The sequence below is a fragment of the Buteo buteo genome, chromosome Z, assembly GCF_964188355.1.
Source record: "Buteo buteo chromosome Z, bButBut1.hap1.1, whole genome shotgun sequence".
In the NCBI taxonomy this organism is placed as follows: Eukaryota; Metazoa; Chordata; class Aves; order Accipitriformes; family Accipitridae; genus Buteo; species Buteo buteo.
The window spans coordinates 41,484,929-41,508,392 of NC_134204.1; the positions used below are offsets into that span (position 1 = coordinate 41,484,929).

The window sequence follows — 23,464 nt, forward strand, 5'->3', positions numbered from 1 at the left end:
ATTCCTGTGCTTCTTTCTGTGCTTGGGAAGGATACAAATGCTTGCATGCACATATGTTTGTGAATACAAGTGCAGATAAACAAGTTACAGTCAGCTGTCAACATTTCCATTCTTATTTCTAGAGCTATATAGGTTTTTTTCTTGCTACTTAATATTTTTTAAATTTCATAAAATGGACTTACAGTATTACTGTAATAATAATCAATAGGAATATATTCATAGCTGTACTTAATTGTAGGTATATGCATAGGTGTTCCCTAAAAAAGAATTCTATACTAAATCCATACCATAATGAATAAAAAGGACATAATTATGAATTTCTATTTTATGCTGTTTCTTTCCCAGGAGTCATTCGGCATGTTGGAGATGCACTGAAAGATCATGCCTCAAAATCTCGAGGGAAGATCTGCACCATCGGTATAGCTCCCTGGGGGATTGTGGAAAATCAAGAGGATCTGATTGGCAAAGATGTAAGCCCTATATGGACATAGATCAACTCCAATATATATAAATATTGCAGTTATTTTTCCTTTCCTCTCCATCCTTCACTTAACAATTCCTCATAGAACTAATGTCTGGAGCAAAAAATAATACATACACAGGATTTCTATTATGGTTGATAGCAGTTTTGAAAGGGCAACAATATAAATTCCTGCACTGTATGTTCCTTAAAAGTAAATGATAAAGAAATTTCATTAAATGCTATTCTTGAAAATATCTTAAAGTTTCATCCTTAGAACACTATGAACCTTGAGAAGTGACTAAGAAAACACTGATTGCAAAGCTTGAAGTCTGGTTTATTTTGAAACAATACTATGATGCATTGGTTAAATTCAGAATTGCAGACGGTCCCCCTTATAATACATTCCATCCTATACGTTTTTATTACTGCAGCTGTGAAGAGTCTTATAAGTGTATTGGACATAAGATCAGACCTCAAAGAATCATTGCTTCAGTCACCTTCTGAAGGGCAGAGTAGGTGTCTCTTGTACTTTTTCGTATCACTCTTCTCTTTTAAAACTATACTGTCACTCAGAAAGATTAAACCCCCAATTTTAAATACATCAATATTTACTTACACTGGTTATGTGTTACCTGAAGTTTTTTGTGAGCCCTTTTTTTACCTCACCCCTGGTCCATACCCAAGCAATCTGCCTGAGAATCAGCTAGCTTTGAGTAGAGAAGAGATATAGTCTTCATTCTGCCTAATGAACATTTTTTTTTTTTGTCTACATTACTCTAAACTATTCTTCTCTGTATGTTTGTCCATTAGCAAGTTGGGGAGGGGAAGAAGATTCAATTATCAGTTAGGTCAGAAGGAATTACAATGAGCATGAAGAAATTGATCCAACTGGAATTCATTGCAATTCACTATTAACATATAGCCATTAGGGGGAATTGTACTAGCATGGGGTTTTGTACTCTAATACCACCAGCACTTGTATAATAGGGTTACCAGTACATACAAACAAGCAGCAGTAGTACTGCAGCAGTAATTCTGAGCCACTAATGAACTCTTCTGAGATGCACTGTATAAGGTGACTAGCAGAAACAGCTAATCACAAAGACAAGGTGCATCTTGTTAAAGAAGTGTAATATACACTTCAAGTTCAAATATGCAGTCTTTACGGACTGTGCATGGAATTCTGGAAGCATTCTAAGAAGACAGCAGGCAAGAAAGAACATCAAATTAGTCATTAATTTTGAGCCGTCGTTATTCCTGAATTAGTTATTTCCACCTGTTGGAAACTTACCTACCTCTGTTCTCAGCTAGTCTCCACCTGTTAAAGAGGCTCTGGAGCCTTCTTCCCCAGAAAGAGCTAAAGAAAGAAGTTGGTTTCCGAGCTGTTCCAGCTAACTGGAACAGGCCTCCCCGATTTCTTATTTCTTTAAGAGAATTTTTCCTCTAAATATGCTTCAAATTTAACAGGAAACCAAGAAGTTGTATGTTAATTAAAAAAAAAAAAGCTTGCTGGTATATCAAAAAAGGTTAATACTTAGTCTGATCATAAGACAGAAAGTGACAAAAGTTTAAAAAACAGTAAAGACAACAAATTTGGGTAAAGTCTTCCTTTAATGGAGCCACAGTTATATCAGTAAGATTGCAATTACAGGGTCATCACTGAAGACAAAATAGTTCCAAAATGTATCTGTGACAGACAAAATTGAAACTTTTCCTCCGAACCTCCTGGCCCCTAATATTTTCATAAAATGATTGATCAATGGCATGATGCAATGCTGAAGCACTTAGGTTTTATCCATCTCTAATGCACATGTAATGATACTGCTTTATGCTTATCAATATTGAATTTCATATTCCATTTTATTGCCTAGTGAGGCTGCTTTATGAAGACTTTCTTTAACTCTTCATAGTCCACTGAAATATCTGTAAGCTTTTCACACTCTCATTAGCCCCAAATCCCTTACAACTGTAGTAGGCCACTTATATCACTAAATCATCTTAGTAACACTCAGTCTTCGCAAAAATTAACTTTTCCTTCTTACTGTTTTCAATCCCTTCCCCTCAGCTTTCCCCAGTTACTAATTCCTCAAAGGACTTTCCCTCTTACCCAATGTGTGCAGTTTCTTTAGAATCATTTGGTGAGGAAGCTTTTTGAAAATCAAAGCATTGTATTGACTGGCTCATTAGAGGTGAATGCTGTGAAATGAACCAAGAAGGGGAAATATAAATAGTACCATAAGCATGTAAAATGCATCATCATTAAGCAAGAAACAAAGGCCACAAAGGATTATGCGGGGGGGGGGGGAAGTCAACCAATAGTAAAAGGCCTGTTGAACTCCAGCATCAATGTGGCTTTATGCCTATATGCACTATGTCTAGTTAAATTATGATCAGAACTGAGGAGTTGTCAAAACATACCCTTCCAGCACCAAATGGATACAGAAAATTGTCTTAGTCATGGCATTTGGGGAGGGGGAGGGAGAGGAGGGGAGTTATTGCCATCGCACATGCCCCAGTGCATGTTGCCTCCCTGTGCCTTGTGCTAAGTCAGGCATGCTCAGCAGACCTGTGCGTCTTCCAATGCTCCAGCCCTTGCGTGGCCTGTATGGATCTTGAACTCATAGCCGAGGTGTTTTATTACATTTACCAGTCCATCCAAATCAGTCAGGGCTTGGGAATCCAAAGGGCTTTCCTCAGAGCCATAAAGAGAACTGGCCAAGTTAAGAAAATTATTACTGTTGTTTGCTATTTGTTATACTGTGATGGTTAAAGATCCCTAAGAGACTTGTCTCACTCCAGTACTGTAAAAGCAATATAGCAGAAAATAATGCCCCTCTTAACACACTTAGATTCTAATTTAAAAACAAAGTGTACAAGGGAAGGGTAGTTAGTTGCCTTATGTCCAATTTTCTGACGGAAGACTGAGAAAGTAAGGTGGCTTACTCAGTCTTGTAAAAAAATTGGATTATAAACACGTTTCTCCTACATACAGAGCCATTCTTCTTTTTAAAAGAGTGCACTTTCTGAGTCTTTGGAGCATGCACATCTTTCCATTTGGAGACTGTTCAGTCCTCAGTTGGGTTTAATTCTTAGTCACCTCAGTAGGAACAGTGCCTGGATTACAAAGAGAATACTGATTTTAGTACTTGCCTTTTGCTCAATGAAATCATTCAAATAAGTTGCATTTTTAGTCCAAAGAAGCTAGTATTTGAGACTTAAATCAAAATATGCTTTTATTGTGTGACCCAGTGAAAAGGACATTTCCAGCATACTGTGATAAGTCATTGATCACTCAAGATGCTGTAGTATATAACCAAATAACTTAAATAGAATTCTTTTTAGTAATTAAAGTTATAAGGGGAAAAAAAAAAACCCACACTTTTTTTACTGAACTAATTGAAACTAAAATAGAGCTTCTGCGCTGCTGTGCTGAATCACTACAAAACCCATGACACCCACTCTTCCATGCCTGCTATATAAATCCTTCCATATATGGATCCAGCAGGTTGATTTAAGGAGAAGTTCCTAAATTGTCTCCAAATTTCTTGGGTTTTATTTGTCTCCCTTAGAGTACTGTTACAGCCGTGGCTTATAGTCTGTTTCTCTCCCTGCGTTACTTCTTTGATCTTTCAGTTACGCTCAACAACTAGAGTATGGCAAAACTGAAGCTCAGAAGAAATTTTGGAAAAAGTAAAACACTCATTCTTTTTGACAAGGCTTTAGTCAGTAAAAAGGAAGCAATAGTGGTCGGCTTTTATCATTTAATGCAGCAGAATGCACAACCGAAAACATAAGGCAACTTTGTAGACTTGTCCATAAACAGATAAAAGTGCTACATAAAAGCAAAAAATATTATCAGAAAGAAAACTACTTTCTCACAGCAAATTTATATCTATATAATAAAAGTATATTTATTACACAAATATAGATAACATTATATATACTATAATATATAATATAATATTTTTATATATCATATATGTTGTATATTTTTTTAGTTTTTATATATATATATATATATATACACCCCTTTCATGAACTCTGTGTTCCAGAATAAATTACATTTTTTACTTCCTAGAACTCAAATGTTGAAAGCACGATCGTTGCAGTTGTAGATGTTCTTTATGGACTTCACTAATAAAAGATACTTGTTCTTTTGTACTGCTCAGAATATTCAGAAAAAATAAATTTTATAAAACTGAAGCAATGAATATACTGCTAGTTGAAACCTACTCTCTTATGCAGCTGAAATCATAAAAATAAGGAGCAAATATTTTCCCATTTTATATAAAAGCTAAATTTATATGGTACTAAATATAAGTTGAATACAAAGATCCTTAGATACTTCTTTTGTTAAAAAATAATGCCTGGCTTTGTCAGTCTGTTTCTAGATAATGCTTCTGATCTATTAAAGACTGCAGTTTCTGAGTAACCAATTTTTATATTAGTGCAGTTGCTGAATTTTATAACTATAACTGAAGGTAACAACATGTCATCAACAAAGTTTTCTACGGGATACTCAAATGGTACTCACAGCAGAACTCTTCAGTCTTGCTCTACCTGCTCAGTTATATCTTCAGCTTTTTTCAGTATTGATTTGGATGGTGGTATAGGGAAGAAATTTAAAAGCTGGAAGGTTGTATGCACTTTAGAGGGCAGGGTCACAACAGAGAGGTTAGAAGTCAGCCTGTCGTGGAGCAGGTGCTAGCATGAACTTCCCAAAATCCCTGGACAATAACAGACTAGACAAAGTCTTCAGGAAAGTTGGGGACCTTCCATGTTTTAATGGGTCACCAGGTAGTCATTAATATTTTCGATTACATCATAACTCAATGCTGTTTCAGAAGGATGAGTATTATGCTGAAATTTAGTACCAGGACTGATATACAACCTTGGGAATCATTCATTTTTATGGCACTGGGCACACATGAGGCCAATGTCTATTTATAGGACAAGTCAAGGAAGAGCAAACAGGAGGTGCAGAAAACATAACGAATGAGGAAAGCTTAAAGCTTAAAGAACTGGAATTGTTTGCTACATATTACAGCTGAACTAACTGAGGAAGGCTTATTTTCATCAACACACCAAGTCCTGGCCACTCTCTTCTCCCTGATCCCATCAGTAAATTCTTTGTTATAAAGGACTTCACTCTGTCGGTACAAAGTCCCCTTCATTTTCAGAATACCACCTACCTCCCTGAGATTGCCAAAGATTGTCCAAACCAGAAAAAGTGTGCATTCAAGAATTAGCATTGCCTTAGAATTAGTGTCTCCTTACCATTCATGTATATGAAAAAAAATCATATAGTGGTCACACTTGATAGGTATGTGGCCAGAACTCAGCACTTTAAACCATGGTCTTTAAAACATGTTCTGGTGAGTATTGTCAGAAAGACCAGCATTCATATTACCTGCTCTGTGTGTGTATACCAGACAACAGGTACATCAGACTGTCAAGATGGGCTACATGTTTCCTTTTCATCTTTCATAGTAATCTGAAAAATGTTAGTTTATACCATGAGACTACTTCCTTCTGTCTCTCATACTTCTTTGTTTTGACAGCGTCAGAAAGATTATGCTTTGATTTAATTATTTTCTGCAGGTTTCAGAAAGATGATAAAAGTTACAAATCTCAGGCAACTAATTAGTAAGTGTATATTACTTTATTGTTGTTGGATTTGTTGTTACCAATTTTGACTTGGGTTTAGTAGATACTTTGCATTTATCCTTCCAGAATTATGTTATTCTTTGAGAATAAATTGAATTGCTAGGGGGGAAAGGGATTACAAATAACCATAAATAGTTAGTTCACAAGTTTGTTTCACTGTAACTTTTATCTAATGTCAAAGTATCACACCCCCCCTTGCAGGCTGCGTCAGGAAATAATTATTACTCTAAGGAAAGGCATAAGGAAAAGAGATTCAGCTCTCTTATTGCTAACTACAAGGTGGGAAGCATGCCTGGGGCAAAGCTGGGGACTGGCATATTTGTAGCATATACGGAGAATTTGGACCATGATGCTTCCAGGATCCTTTAAATTAAACCAACAACTACTCTATTCCCTGGTGTACCCCAGAACAGTGAGGCTGCAGAGAAGGCTTAATTTGAACAACAGCTACTACTTTTTGAGAAGCAAATCACGCATCTCTTTCCTTCTCCTGTGCTACTCTGAACACACCAGGTTTATTTTAAGTTCTTTCACCTTTCACCTAGCCTTCACCGAGGCTGCTCAGGTCCATGCGTTGGATCACATGGCACAGGCATGCTCATTGTCCATGGTGAGTTACCCTGAGCGATTTTTCTAGTGCTGTCCCTATGCTGAGTGTCATGTGCCCACAGGGAATGTAAGCAGAGTGTAACACTGCTTTTAATTCAAGCTTGCTGCCACCTCGGGATGCAAAGGCAACTAACTGCTCTGGTTAGCCCAGCACCTCGCCTATTGACAGAATGCCCTCAGCCCGTGCAGCCTTACTACTGCTTCACAGCATGGCTGCTGTCACATTCATTAACCTGTGTTTAGAGGGGTTGTCTTGAGCATAAGTGCTTCCTTTCAACTCTGCAGAGGAAGATGCAAGGCGACATTATTCCCTCTTCTCAATGCAGAAGGAGGATGAGAAAACATTGCAGTCAAAGTTTCCCCAACCTTTTAACTTGCCTGTAAAATGTAAGGGATTGAAAAGAACGGAGGAATGGGAAGCATAAGAGTGAGAAATTGAAAATCTGCTGAGTGTTGTGTAAAAGCAATTCACCTCAAGGAAATAGCCTCAAAGCCTAGGATTTTCCTGCCTTCCTGAATATTTTGCTTATCCTTTAATCAGGAAAAGAGTCTGACTGTGTGGTTTGTGCAATTTATTATTTTTTTAAAGTATTTCAGCTGTTGAACCGTGCATGCTGTGAACAGCTCGATTGAAAATAATTGTATTCTCATTTTCACATCTATAAAATTTATTCATCATAAGATTCACCTTGTAGCTAAACAGCAGACACAGAATGAAAGGGTAGCCTTCTAATCTGCCCTGCAGCAGCATTACTAAGTCAATGTGTGGAGGCTTTGGTGCTGCAGCTTATTAGAACTGCAGATCAAGCTGTCACCATTACACAGTTTTGAGCTGTGGCTCTCGGGGACAAAGCACAAGCTGTCAGTAGAATTGCATGCGCAGCAGCTCGTAGTCATACAATGAAAGGGCAGCTCAAGTCATTCGTCTTCTATCAGATCTTGCTGGCCTGTGCCTGCTATGTATTAAAAGGTGGGGCAGGTACCAGTTTAAAATACCTGTAACTGTTTTAGTTTGATTTTATTTGATTCTTAGGCATGTGAGGAAGAACCTTCTTTTTCTTTCTGACTGTGGCATGGGAAGCATGGTTTCTGTGTCTGTAGAAGCTAGTTAATGAACATGTTCCAGCAGTATATTGCTGTTTGTTAAGCTATATGTGCCGGTAGAATAAATGTTTTATGAATGGGGCACCAAAAGAAACAGTACAAGAGAAACTTGAGCCAAAGCTATCACCTGTTCTCACAGTGGAGTGCACTGCCTTGCTGCTGGCCAGCTGCCCTCTTGGTCTTCTCAGACCTATTTCCTCCCTTTTGCAGGATGAACAGCTTACAGAGTACCCTCTGTGTGACAGTTGATAATAGCAGAAGAAGTCTGTGGGTTTCCCCTTGCCATCCAAGGGTTCACCAAAGTGCTGCAAGCATTCAAAGTGAAAATAATAGAGAGAGATCTCTGGCCAAAGTATTACTAACACATATTATTTATAAAGAATTACATCTCAGTTAGAGAGCTCTTTAGAATAAAAAAAAGGGGGAGAGAAGCCTAGGAAGAAATTAATAAGTTAATATATTTCTGTCTGCAAGTATTTTTGCCAAAACTTGAGTGTACACTTTTGTGCATTAAAAAGCTCTTGTTAGATTTCCAAAGTGAACAGTGCCAGAGCTGTGAAGAAAATTCCTTGCAGATGAAGTATAGCCCAGCTGAGTTTTGTAAGAAGTCACTTCAGCATTTCTTCAGCTAGGACATCATTTTACAAATTTTCAGGAGTTTTGTCTTTCCAAAAAGACAAGACATATGTAAACAATACAGTGAAAAATATTTCTAGGAATTGTCTTCGAATGATCAGCCAGGATCCCTTGACACAGCACAAATTCTTTTGCCACATCAGTGCAGTCTTAGATATGTCACTGGAGACCCACCGAAGTAGCTGACAGCCAAATGTGGCCCAGTGCTATTATTTAGTCTGTCTGCAGGCTATGAGTGGGATAACTCTGCAACAATTTACTCTGCAGAAGAGTTTCTCCTGACAAAAACAAATCCACTGAAGTGTAGCAAACTCCCCATTGAATGGAAACTTTCTAAAGCTGTTGTGAACACAGGCAACTGCCTTTGTACTATGCTAAGAATGTGCCCACAGTTTTTTCCAAGGAGGACTGACCGTTAGATGGACTTAACACTGAAATGGTGGCCATTGATGCTACTGAAACAGATTACCGTGGAAAACCCTTTAAGCAGTGTCTGTGTCTAAAAGGTCGGTGTTTACAAAAGGTGGCCACAAGAGGTGGTTTAAATGCTAAGATTATTTTCTAATTTACACATAGAACACAGCAGTGCTTGAGTGCAATATTTCAAACAGTTTTGATTTTTTTCTTTTGTATCATCTTGTCAGCTGGTATCTTATAACTGATTCAAAGGGTCTTTTCTGTTTAGTACTTTTTTTTCCTCTGTCTCTAAAATGCAGGTGGTCCGACCATACCAGACAATGTCCAATCCCATGAGTAAGTTGACAGTGCTCAACAGTATGCATTCTCATTTTATTTTGGCTGACAATGGCACTACTGGTAAATATGGAGCAGAGGTGAAACTTCGTAGACAGCTGGAAAAGCACATTTCACTTCAGAAGATAAATACAAGTGAGTAACATTTTGCATGGTTTTTCTTATAATTGCAATATATCAAAGACACTATGAGTTTAAATAGGCAATAAGATCTGTATATTTTGGGGAGTAGTTCTACTGTCTAAAAGGGTGAGCATGAGCTAATAAAAGCGAATAATGGTGAACAAAAATAATAAAATTTGATTTGGGGTAAGGGTACAGGACAAATAGCTGAATTTGTTTCTGATAAGATTCAAACAATATTTGTCAAGGGTCTTCAGGTTCAAGTCTTTGGTACCCCCATCTCCTTAAAACTGTATACAGTTCTGGTCCCCTTTGTTTGGTAAAGAATACAGTGGAATTAGTAAAGGTAGAGGAAAGGGTGACAAAAAGTAAGGGAGAGCTTTTTATGCTAAAGACTTTGCAGGTTGGATGATTGAGGTGTATAGAGGTATATAAAATCCTGCATGGTTGCAGGAAAGATGACTGAACAAGTCAAGCAGTCCCAGAGCCATTGATATTTAGAGGCAGAGGGAGTATCCCATTGAAGTGTTACTACATGTTTGCACTATGTTTATTAGTTTTTCCTAGGCAGCTGTCATTAGCCACAGCCAGAGGCAGAATATGAGGTTAGATGGTCCTTTCACCTCATCTTTTACAATCATGATGATACATTCCACACCATGATCAGACTGAAGCCCCAGTTTTTCTCTCAAAGTTATAATTTTTTTTCTTTTATAATCATGTACCACTTTCCTATGTAAAATGAAAAGCAAATAGTCACTTAAGTAAGCTTGGATAAAATAAAAGATGATATCTCAGTATTACTGTTTCTGTAGTGTACAGATGCTTAATTTAGATGGGGTGTTAATTTCTTTCTAGATATTTTGGATTTTTTTTTCTTCTGTTTACAACCACTTATTTTTTAGAAACTTGGTACTATCAAAAGAAAAAAGGATCAGCTCTAGAAATTGAACCTAGCCCATATATAGGGAAGAAATCTTCCTTTGGACATTAGCCAGGCAGGAATTCTTTTAGTCTCACAAACAAACCTCAGTGTTGTACCTGCATAAGCTACCTTTAGGAATGAAAACAGAACTCATTTTTCAAAAGTGCTCATATGCCCAGCCTTTCTGCTGACAACTGTCTATAAACATACAATTTTGAGGCCAGGAAGAGTGACGGTTTTTGTGATATAGACACTTGAAAGTGGAATGAGACTAGGAAATACATTTAAGCTCTCAGACATCAGATGATAACGAATTACAGGCAGGCCCAATGGGGTGAACATAAACTAGCGTGTTGGTCGTGCTTGATAAAGCTTTCTGTATGATGAGTATATTCTGTGCTTAAATTAAAGTGATGTGCTACTTACACTTTTCAACACCAATGCCTGAACTACATGTACTACAGGCTTATTGTTTTTATGATATCAGAGTATATATTGCTTTTTCTCAGAGACCAGTGTGTAGGTATGCACAAATGTGTGTGCATCCTAAGCAGTGTGTGCATGCCTATGTGTTTCCTTAGCAGATGGAGATAGTACAATATAATCCTAGGTTGACACCCTGGTTTCAGCTGGGATAGTTAGTTGTCTTCCTAATAGCTGGTATAGTGCTATGTTTTTGAGTTTGGTATGAGAAGAATTTTGATAACACTGATGTTTTCAGCTGTTGCTAAGTAGTGTTTAGTCTAAAGTCAAGGATTTTTCAGCTTCTCATGCCCAGCCAGTGAGAAAGCTGGAGGGGCACAAGAAGTTGGCACAGGACACAGCCAGGACAGCTGACCCAAACTGGCCAAAGGGGTATTCCATACCATGGGATGTTACATCTAGTATATAAACTGGGGGAGTGGGGGTCAGAGGATTGCCCCTTGGAGACTAACTGGGCATCGATCAGCGGGTGGTGAGCAATTGCATTGTGCATCACTTGTATATTCCAATCCTTTTATTATTACTTTTGTCATTTTATTAGTGTTATCATTATCATTATTAGTTTCTTCTTTTCTGTTCTATTAAACCATTCTTATCCTACCCCATGAGTTTTACTTCTTTTCCTGATTCTCTGCCCCATCCCACTGAGGTGGGGGGGGAGTGAGTGAGCGGCTGCGTGGTGCCTAGTTGCTGCCTGGGGTTAAACCACAACAGTTGACCAGCAACAAAAATCCACACTTGAAAATTACATATGATGTAATCAAATTGTAGAAAACTGTGCCATAAATAATAATTATTTTGAGGACTTTTATACGAAAAATGTGAGCTTTTGCAGTTTACAGCACAGCATTGTGTTGGGGAAATCTTTGTGTTAAAAACTTAATCTCTTTAGAGAGATTTAACTTAATTCAGGTTTGAACAAGAGGTTTATCTGTTGAAAAGTGATTGATGGATGAACCTCCAAACTGTGGTGGTTCAAGTCACATGCTTGCCTGACCTCTTCAAACACCTACAAAAAATGAAGGATTTCTCTTCTTTGGTTTCTCTCTGCCCCTGCCCCACCACCCAGGAGCATGTATCTTCCTTTTCCCTTTTCTCTGTGACAGAGTACCTCTATCATTTAACATCTCCCTCCCGAATCCCTCTCTCTCTTATAAACACAAAAGCACTTGGGTCTCACAACATTTCTTCAAAACAGAAATGTGAGAGAACTGTTAAGAAGGAAGTTGCTGGTAAGATTTGTACGTCTTGGTCCAGTGACATCCCAAATGTTTCTGCCACATTTTGTTTTCCTTTGTTTAAAAGAAGGTGACTGAGTCCTACCCAGCCTCTAGTTAATAGAAAGGTGACCATATGGATGAGAGAGAGCACCACCTGCCTTGTTGGGTCAGCCAAACAGATGGCCACTTTCCGATGCCTTTCCTTACCCTCATTCCTAGCATAACACTGGAGTTCCTTGGCCCTGTATGTGCAGGGACACTGCTGCAAAGGGATCTTCATCCAAACAGGCGTGTGTGCAGCCATGCATATGTGTCCTTACTTACCATTTTCTAGTAGTAAGCATGTGGAGTGGGGAAAAACACCGACAGCATCAGACTTTTGTTTGCTGTAGAGTCAGGAAAAGATACAATTTCTAGTTAATCACCAAACAAAAGAGCAGAGGGCTAGAAAACAGAACAGATTTAGGAACTACTAAACAGTTGGTAACTTCGTATTTCACAGCTTGTCCCTGGACAATAGTGCTGAAAGCAGATTTATTCTTATTTTTAAGCCTGCCTGGCATTTACATGCTTGGCTTGTCATTTCTTCTTATTTACTTTGCTTTGCTTAAACTGTATCTTTCTCCAGTGCAGTGATAGCTCTCCTGGATGTTTGGGATCACACACTATTCACAAAGGAAAACTTTGAGCTTGCGCTCACCTATTAAAGACACAGAAAATGGTATTCTCTTCAAATAGATTAGGACAGTGGCAGTCTCTTTTATAAAATTTAAGATTAAATCAGGTTGTTAAGTACGCCAGATAATTCTGAAAGACTCAGCTGTTTTTGTTCCTAATACAGCATCACTCTCAGTCATTCAACAGTATCTAATTTCCTGAATGAATGTTCTATTAAATAATAATAAAAAAAAGCTTGCCTTAAGCCCCTATGAACACTAGAGAAAAGATTTCATTGAATATGCTGTTTCCACTTTACCTCTTTAGGTTTTCCACTTCCATAGGTCTTATTTTGTCCACAGCAAATATTCAGGAATTTAAAAATGCTTTCCAGGCAAGCATAGGTACAGCTGTGTTTGTGGGTCAGTCTGAGGCTGCAGGTTCAGGACAGAATCACTCAGTTGTGCATTTAGCTTGAGGTCTATTTGATGCTTGAATGCTCAGGACTGGGCTTTCTTATTTTCACAAATGAAGACTATTTTAACACAACCCAGCAACCATGTCTTGCAGTAAGCTACAAGTTGTCTCAAACTCATAAAGTTTCAGAGTGTATCATTTTGTGGTAAGAAATGTTGGCAGTAAGATGAACTTTTCTAAAACTGTTTCAAGATCAAAAGGAAATATTGAAGGTGATCTGATTGGAAATGTTTCTGGTTTCCAACTCACTCAAACATATGAGTCCTAGACCTTTTGCAGGAATTTAAAGGCAGGGAGATCACCTTAAGATGTACTCTGGAAGGAAGGAAAAACATCTTTGTGACCATCTCTGCCATATGATTTATTTGTACAGTATTGCATGGATAATTTGACAGCTCATGTAAAAATTTTTACACTGAAATGTGGAGTTAAATCAATTTTAGTTCATCCTGTTCCAGAAATATTGCATTAATGAGCAGAAAGTTTTCATGACAAATGTACTGAGATTTTAAATGCAATAAAATGTCCCAGCTCAAAAGGTGCAATTTTTCAGAGATACAGTAAGTGGACTGCAGCTGTGCTTCCAGCTATGATGCTGCACTTATACTGTTTCTTGTCATGCAGGGATCTACAACATGTCAGGCTGACATAATTCACTGCTGCCAGTTTACTGATTTCTGTTTCACTGCTTCTGGGTGGGCTCATAATACTAAACTCTGTCTCACTGCCTTGAACGCAAGAGGGTTCACAGCTATTTGTAGAATGATAAGTCTCATATGGGCTGGAACAGACTGCTGAAGGCTCCCAGTCTGAGTCTCCTCTCAAAGTGGACTATTGTCAATGCTAGCTAAGCTTGTCCATAGCTTTGGTTAGCAAATATCCAATAATGGATATTCAACCATCTATATGGGCTCCAGCAAAATGTTTGGAAACTTTCCCTATCATCAGTGTCTGATTTGGAGCTGCTATTTGTGGCTACTTTCCCTTCACAGGGCTTGGCCCTAGTAAGAAGAGTACAGCTCTAACACCTCTTTAACACTCTTGCAGATAGTTGTAGGCAGGTATTAGATTACTCCTTCGACTTCTTTTCAAAAGATTAAACAAGGTCTGCTGTTTCAAACTCTCCTCTTCAGACGTATGCTCTAGGCCACTGTATAGCTTAGCTGTTTTTCTCTGTATGCTCACCAGTTTCTTCTTACCATCCTTGAAACGGGCAGCCCAAAGCTGAATACAGTACTTCAGATGCAGCCCCACTAGTGATGAACAGAGTGGGGGTGGGATAAAAACTCACACCTGAGACACTCCTTTAAACATAGAACAAGGGCATGGTTTGCCTTATGTGCACTGAGAGCATGCTGTTGGATCACATTCAGATTGACATCAACAGGTCCGTGACATAAGGATCTAGTTAGCTGATTAGAACAAAAGCTGCAAGTTTTATTCTGAACAGTCAAGTAATTTACCTTGTTGGAATCCTTTTCCAAGAATGAACACAGAAAAATTGCAATTTATGTGGGATTTTTCATGTTTGGACTTCATTTTCAAAAAAAATCACACAATTTCTTATTGTCTTTGAGCCCTGAAATAACTTTCAGTTTAAAAAAAATGTGGCCTATTTGACTATCTTTATAAGGATAACTAAAAGTCATTAGGCATTCATCTTCAAGAGATAGTCTGCCATGATATTGTAGACCTAACATTTAATCATTCTTTTTCTAAAATTCTTGTGCATCCCTCAAGCTCCTCTCATCTACAGTATTCCTTGATTAAAGTCATTCTAAAGACTTATGTTTCTACACACAATTTTATTCAGAAGGAATAGGGATCAACATATCCTCTAAAATGTTGAGAATTTATTTTCTTTTCTAGAATCTCATACACAATACATTACCTCCTCCCCCTTATGCCTGGGAAGTCTTCTTCACATTGTAGATTTTTTGTCCCCTTTGCAGCTGCTTTTTCCCAAATGTTGTATACTTACACCTTCTTTCCAAAGAGTCACAATAATGCAAAGAAGTGTTTAAAAAGAAACTGTTCAAAATAAAAGAGGTAGAACAATTTTCACCAGAAAACTGGTATTGGCATTGAATTAGAAATTTTATGATCCGCAAGACATGAAAGTGCAGCTAGTCTTTTTTTTTCCTATCCTGGGAAAATATTAGTGGCTGGTAGAGAAAGAGAACTTAATCTATCACCAAACAGATTATGTAATCTATAAACAGAGAAAGGAAAGAAATGGAGCATCTAATTACTATAAATGACCTATTGCGAATTCTCCAATTATGACATTCCTAGACGCTAACAAAGCATTTCTGTGAAGTGTGCTGGAATGGCCTGGTCATTTGTTAAGATGTACATCATTACCGCTTCTGCAGAACACTGCTGAGTAACACAATAGGTACAACAGTCTTGCCTCCAACCAGAAACACAAAAGAAATCTGTCTACAAAACGTGCATTGGAAGTTACAAGTCATAAAATATTCATTCCTGCCGCTCCACAGATGGTTAGATTAGAATAATTGCCAATGTAGTAACTCAGCTGATAGGTCTAATCTGAGGACTGTTCATCAGTTTCAGGCAGTCACTTCAATAGATTGACATGCTGTGGGTTTCACCCATTTTGTGATTAGCCAGAACAATGCTTTCTCATTAACAAGTGTGGTCTAGAATTACTTCATATTATATAAAAATACCCTTTACCAGTACTTACAGAATCTTCAAAAATCCTACCTAAAGTTTCCCACTTTTGGCTGAGCACTCATGTTTGCATTTTTACAATATGCAGTTCATTCCTCCTGTTTGCATCAAGGCCTTCAGTTCATGACATATAGTTGTTGCTATTAACTGAATTGTTACTACTAACTTAAATATTCTCAAATCCTTAAAGAGCTTACAGCATGATTGCCAAGCACTTCCATCACAAATGCCTATGTTCCTTCATACGAATGATCTTACTGGAGCAGTGGAGAAAGATAAGGGTACAAATTATTTACATGCATAAGATGATCGCATGTAGCCTGTATAAAAGTTTTTAATTTGAATTTTAAAGGTTGTGAATTAATTAAGAATGTTGTAAGTTTTTCTTCAGAAGAACATGTATAATTATCTGTCAGAAGCATTAGAACCTGGACGTGACACAACACGACATGATGCAATGCATAGCATAGCATAGCATGCACTTACAGTATGTTCTTCTGTGTGCATAGGTATTTTGGGAAACATGCAATCATTTTCTTTGTCTTGCATGCATCAGCACATATATATCAGTAATATAATTTGTGTTTGGCATGTGTTAGAAAGGAGTAATGTGCTTTCAGTAGCAGTTAGAAGGGCAGAATAAGCTTTTGTGTGATGCCTGCAAATCTGACAAATGACCTTGAAAACATATTCATCATGTGCTAATGACATTTTTCTTTTAAATCCAGACATCTTTCTTATATTGAAAGGTTCATCTACCAAAAGGTTTAAGTCTTGGTCAGAATACTGCCAGAATTTTCTGTTCTCTGCAACTATCTGACGAGGCAGTGGTATTCAAATTGGGGTTAACAGATGGATTAAAATGTAAAAAGATCTAATGTTTGTTCTAATAATTTAAAAAGGCTCATTTACTTGTCAGCTTGGACTACTTAGATTTCTGCTATTTTATAGAATGAGACATAACCTCAGAAGGAAACAGTAGTGATGAGGCAAAAGGACTTCACTATCATGAGGAATGAAGATAACAAGGATATATAATGTCACCTAGACAGCAGAAGTCCAGCCTTTGCTGATAGGGGGGGAACACATTTTTCACTATGAAATCTCTTTATTCTTCATAAAACTAGCTACCAGCTTCTTCTTCAGGAATAGTTATGCAAAAAAAACCAAAGCCCTTTTTGAGATTTTTAACAATTCTTTTTCCAGAAGACCCAAAAATAAGATAAAAATGAGGATATGTAACCAAAGACATACTTGAAACCAGAATGTTAAGCCAGAAGACATACAGGCAGTGCATGTTTAATTGCAAGTAGACACCTTCCAAAAATCTGAAGGTTTTGATTAGTTTGGTTTATTTTGTATCTTTTATAGACTTCTTTAAAAAACACACTCTTTTAGCCTTTTTGAAGCTTACAGATCCAGAAAATGGACAAAATTATTTCTTCTTCAAAGCCAAATGTGGGCTACAGATCAGAAAGGATTCATCTGCATGCAGCTGACCACCCTTCTGGAACAGGCAGACTGTGTCACAAGGCTTTGAAGAACAAGGTGTACATTTATGTTAAAGCTAAATCTATGTTAAAGTTGCCACAACAGATGTATATAGTGAGCCTCAATGCTACTTTTCATCTCCCACTCTCTGCTGAAACACTAACACCTTCAGTGCTATCTACATTGTGCTTCATCTTCTCTGCACCATGTGAAAACAATAGAAATAAATACATATTCTGTACTGCAGTTTTATTGAGGGCTGGCGCCTTGTCCTTTTTCCTAGAAACTCTAAAGATCTCATTCTTTTGGTTTTTATTTCCCTCAAAAAAGGGGGGAAAAAAACCCAGCAAACCTCTGTGTATTTTGCCCACGAATCACTCTGCACTGCTCAGTCCGTTCCACAAACTGAAGCATGTTGGTATATCTTAGAAAGATTGCCACACCGAATCCTTAGGTTGTGTAGGTCCACCTTGTGATACTCTTACTCTTCTTCTGATTAGTACATTACTGGAAGAATTGTCTCCTAGACCACATAGGGCTTCATGTGGAATATTACTATTCATTATCAATCTGCCCTTGTTCTTATTTTTAAAATGCTGTTTGGTGCTGAAGGTTTGCTCTACCTCTATGGTATGGTGTTTGAAAACAAACAGACCACAGGCATTGGTACCTGTGTCCTTTTATTTAATCTTTCTTCTTTATAGAGTTGGTGAATATAGTTGAGTTTTGGTAGGCCTATGAGAAAAAGTTAACTTTGAGTAAGGAATTGATGGATAAAGTCAGGTGATTTGATTGGGTAGAGAAGGCAATTTGGACAGGGTAATATGTCGACAATATCTGTTCATGTGACCCGTGGACTTCCCTTTGTCATCCTATGCCTGAGAATATATGAAGGGGGCTGGGAAGGCAAAGGGACGTTCAACTGTCATCACTGGCATCTTCTCTGACCATTGCACCATCATCAAATGCATTGGAATTCTCATTTGTTTCAGATTTTTCCTTCATATTCTGTGCAGCCCTAGATGCATTTTCATAACTACGTAGCTGGGAAGATGTAGGTAGACTTCCTTCTAGGAGAGGAAGCCTGCTGCAAGTTTGACTCCTGTGAAATCTAAGTAAAACTCAGAACAGTTTGAAGCTTGACTCATTTCAGATTTTGTAAGAGATCAGAACTTGGGCGTTTTTCATCAAAAGCATCATGATATTGGAGGATCAGACACTGGACACAAAAATATCATCTCAGAAAGGGCTGAGAAAGCACATGCAGGTTAAAAATTGTTCTTGAAGCACAGATAAATACACAATTGATTGAATGCAAGCAGATCCATAAATTCCTCTCATGGACTTGACTTTCAACAGATAAGTTTATTGAAAACATATTTGTTTTAATATGATTGATATACAAGAAAAAAACCACAGGTCATTTCAGCTCTATATTGTTTGGACATTTTAGGTTTATTGAATTTACTATAAAAATCAGAGCAAAGCCATAAAACTAAGAAACAGAGATCATCTTAGGGTCAATCCTTTTTGGCAAAATTTCTGCTGTTCTCTATCTCACCTGTTGTTGTTTTCTAGAACAGGTGAGAAAGGAGGGATGGTTTTCTGAGATAATATAGTGTCCAATACGTTGACAAACATGCAATATATGACAAGGAAAAGCTCCTCAATATGTAATTTGAGGCAGTGTAAAAGTTGGTTATGTTACTGTGATAACTTTCTAAACTGCTGGCTACAATATGTGGTACCACTCACATCCAAAGGGAACCAGGGAAAGTATCAAGGAAATTTAGACAGAACATGAATATTACTGAAATTGTAGTTGCTTCTGAGTCTTTTAGGCCGTTACCTACAGCTGATGAGCTCCAAGAAGAGCGAAACCAGTTAGGTCCTGTAGTACTGGCCTAATAAACAGTTGACTTCTAGGACAGATAGGGTAAGTTTTGGCTGAAATCCATGAAGGTTCTTGTGTGCATGTCTTTGAACTTGAAGTGCCAGCCTTGACCAAGATATTGCCATCCTGTAGAAAGTAACCAAGTGGGTTGTTACTGGTTTGTGAGGCTCACAAATCCCAAGCTTTAGTCTTACATAGACTCTTCCCGTGTCTTGCCTGTTCTGAGGAATCTCTAAACTTTGTCCTTTTGCAAAGACAGGTATGAAAAGCAAAAGAAGGTATCACAAATTTTTCATCATTTTTTTCTTGTTATCATCCTTGATGTCCTTTGGAGAAGTTTTTAGGATCAGTCCAATATTAAATGAAGATATGGTCCATGTGTCAGGTCCACAGATTTGTCTGTCAATGCCACATCTGTTAGGATGGCAGATACATCACTAGCTAGATTTAGACAGATAAGGAAGGAGCACTGAAGAAATAAAAATGAGAGCGAAAGTACTGAGATGAGGCAGAAGAGAAAGGAGAAGAGGCTGAGACAAATGAAATGCAATCATACTCTTAGTAAAGAGGAGAATTAAAAATAGAGGAGATAAAAGAGGCTTATGGATTAGACACAAGGTGACAGAGAGGAAGTGAAAGTGTTATTGGGATACCAAAAAGGAAGCTAGAAAGATGAGAATGCAGAATGGAAGTGACCACAACAAGGGGAACAAAGAGAATGAATGCAAACTACAAAGGAAGCAATAAAGCTGAACAAAATAAAATTTATAATAGTAATTTTAAAATGTGGTTGGGAAGCACGAAGAAGAAAAAGGAATTATAGCAAATGAGATTCAATGAGCCTATGGCAGAAGAAAAGTCAAAAAAATAAATTGAAAAGCAAAACTAAGTCCAGTGGTTATGAGCTTTCCTTTATTAGTAGTGGTTCTGTGTCATTCTGTTACATATAATCCATTAGTTCTGTGAATTTGAGAAAGACAGCAAATATTCTTAGAATTTGTTTTATTGGCTTACCAAGTCACTTTGATTTCTCTAGACATAGGGCATGTAATGAGCCTCCAAACAAGTGGAAGTTCCACTTAATTTATGCAAATAGAAAACTGTTACAGTTGTTCAGAAGAGGATAGAATGAGTTTGGGCTCCTTGGGGTTTGGGGGGGGGGGGGGTGTTTTGGTTTTTTTAATGTGTAAGTTTCTTTGGTCATATTAGTGAACAGTCCTTTCAAGGATTACAATATCTGTCTCATCTTTGCTATATCTGGAATAAGTAGTAACTGGTTCTGCTCTGGGGAAGGTGCTGGAGATAAGGGGTGAGGAAAAGGGAGAGCTGACTGTAAGAAGTGCAGCTATGTGAAATTAAGTTTGAACCAGTGGTGGCATCTGGGAGATGTTCCTGTCTCTCTGGGTAATAAGAGCCAGTATCCCTCTCCATCATCCTGTGAAGGCAAGCTACATCGCCTTTTTTCCAATCATGTTCACTTAGTAGTTAATAATGTAAATGTTCTGATGGTAAGCATACTATGGCTGTGATTTGCAGAGCTGGGGGAAGCAAGTCTATTGCATATGCAGGTGATCTTATCTATTTGATACTGATATTGATATTTTAGCCAAAATTGTCTCATACACATCAGGAGGTGTTTCTAAAAGGGCCTGAAGGCTGAAAACAATAGCCTGAAAAAAACCAAGCTGTAATGTTATTTCAGTGTAACCTAATAGGAAGGATCTGGATTATTTCGGGATGTTCTCTCTTATGACTTAGCCTTTCTGAGCTAGTTGGGACTTGGGACCATAGGCAGTACTACATAGATGTCCAGAGGTGAAGCAGACACATTTGTGTGGGCAAACTTTTTAAAGACTGTTGTAAATCCAATACGATTTTAAATCTATTTAAGTAGCACTTACCCTGTGGTTAGACACACTCTATTAACCAAAGAGCAGTATCTGTTGACTCTGTATTACTGTAAGGCAAATATTAATTCAGAAACTTAAAATTACTTTCCTCAAACTTTTAAGCTCATGGTGGGTGGACTTTCACTTATTAAAATTCCAGAGCATATTTAATTGTTTATCCATTCTGTCTAAGTACTTCTCACTAGGATATCCAAGTGCCAGGCAAACACTGGGACCAAAATGCTTCTGAAAGCCACGGGTTTTATGTGGTGTGTTTCTTTCAGTCTTTGCTGATACAACATGTTACTGCATACTCTATTAGCCTCATGAAATATAGCAATGGCCTGGAAGTTGGACTTTTAAAACAGACTTCTTGAGCTAAGGACTTTCTTTGGTTTTCTTTAAGTTCCCAGAACCCCCAAGCTCCAACTTGAGTTTCAAGACACCATAAGCCTCAAACTCTGCAAAAAACTCAGAAAAAAATGCTATTTTGCGCTGTTTCAAATATGAATGGTTAATGCTTATTAGTTGATTTCCACTCAAAAATCATAGTTCATCTCACCTATTTAGGTTAAAACTAAGATCAGATTTGATCAAAATGTAGTTCAAAACTGTCAGAGCTTGTAAGGACATGAACATTTTTGTTGAGCTTCACAACACTTTATCAGTCTTCCATTGACAGTTAAATGGGATTTTCCACTAAATGCCACAGATAAACAATCCTTGGATTAGAAAGTCCTGAACTGTAACCTCATCTGTTGAATAAATAGCCTTTACCTGGTAACCACATCATCTGTTTGATGCAGTTAAGGATTTGATACACTGGCACTTGCTTTTGGATTAGAGGCCCACATGTGCAGGGTAGTTCTGGTGTTTCTATTCCTGGTTAGTAGAATTACGTGTATAAATTTGTAATTTCATGAAATTTTTATTCATTTTTTGTTTTGATTTAGTAAATATTCATCCACTTGGCATTCAAATGCAGGGTAGTTTTGTTTCAATTGTTACATATCCGAAATATTTGTAACAATCAAAGAAAATCAAACCAAGATATACTGGTTAGAATTTACCAAATTAAAGTGAGTATCAAGATACCTGTTGGTAATAGAGTTATAGTAAATGTGTTGAGTGCCTTTGTGTTAAGATTAAATAAACCTCTGAACCCAAGTTTTATTTCAGGACCAAGGTGCTAAAAACTTGTATTTATGAATTTTCTTGCCATTTTAAAAATTTGTATTTACAAAGTTTCTTGTTTTGATCATAATATCATACAGTTCTGTTTGAATGTATATGAGTGATATCATGTCTGTAAGGAGAGGGATGATTATGTTCAGTATGCTAAAAGAAAACTTATTCTTACTTGTTTTACCATGCTGGCCATTTGCCTTTACATTTATCGTTACAGTCAACTAACAGTTCAGCCAGCTATCCACCACAGTCTGGGCCCTTAAATGATAGATTAGGCTGCAACCAGGGGTGTGATTGGGTCATACCTCAGCGCAACACAAGTACTTGCTGCCTACAAGAGCAGCAATCTGTCAGGGAAGAGAGAGGGACCAGCACAGGGCTTGTGAAACCACCCTGGAGCTCTGGTAGTTTTTAACTCTAAAGGTACGGATAGCACAAAGTTCCTGAAGTCGTATGTGCAAAGGAAGCTGTGGTCCAGATTAACAGGCACTTAGTTAAAAGAGAAAAGGTCAGAGAGAATTTTTTCTTAATATCTTTGGAAAAACCTGGTGATTCATTCCTTATAATAAAGGAGCGTTTTCTATTAGCTGGAACAACATTAAAAAAAAAAAAAACAAACACCCACCCCTAAAATTTTTTTCCATAAACCAGACTAGGAAGGCAGGAAAATCTAGAAGAAACAGAGGTCCTCTTTATGTAAATTGTATGTGACAGGAAAAGTTTAAAATTATCTGGCTTTGCATGTAAATTAATTTTACTTCTGCACGTGAAAGGATATAAAGGCTTCACTTTCAGGAAACCTATGGGGCATTTGTGCTAAAGAACCTGTGCAAAATGGTCTATATACATGCCTTTGAGTGCACTGTGCAGCTGCAAACACTTGCAGGCACACTAACTTGTATATACCTGTCAATTTATATTTTTAGACATCTATTTTATGACTGTATTTGTCAGCCACTAAGAGAACATTGAGTTTACCCCTTACAAAAGCCATTGTCCTAGAAGAATTTTGCAGGTAGAAAGGTAGCTGTTGCCCAAAAATGGTAGACCTTTTGTAGGACATACACAAGTTAGAGGCCTGAAACAAATCTAAAGTCTGTTATAGCAACTTTCTACTGCTAAAAGTCCATTATCTCATTATATCAGATAAGCACGTGACAACCTGTGGTGTGATGACCAGTGGAGAAA

At 37.6% G+C, this 23,464-nt stretch overlaps 1 protein-coding gene across 1 annotated transcript in view; it reads left to right on the forward strand.

The window, feature by feature from the left end:
* The window catches only part of TRPM3 (transient receptor potential cation channel subfamily M member 3), a 276,643-nt gene that overhangs the window by 146,638 nt on the left and 106,541 nt on the right, over nt 1–23,464 (forward strand). The window contains exons 5-6 of the mRNA XM_075021635.1: nt 346–470; nt 9,196–9,367. Coding sequence (XP_074877736.1) covers nt 346–470; nt 9,196–9,367 — 297 coding nt within the window. The remainder of the gene's footprint in view (nt 1–345; nt 471–9,195; nt 9,368–23,464) is intronic.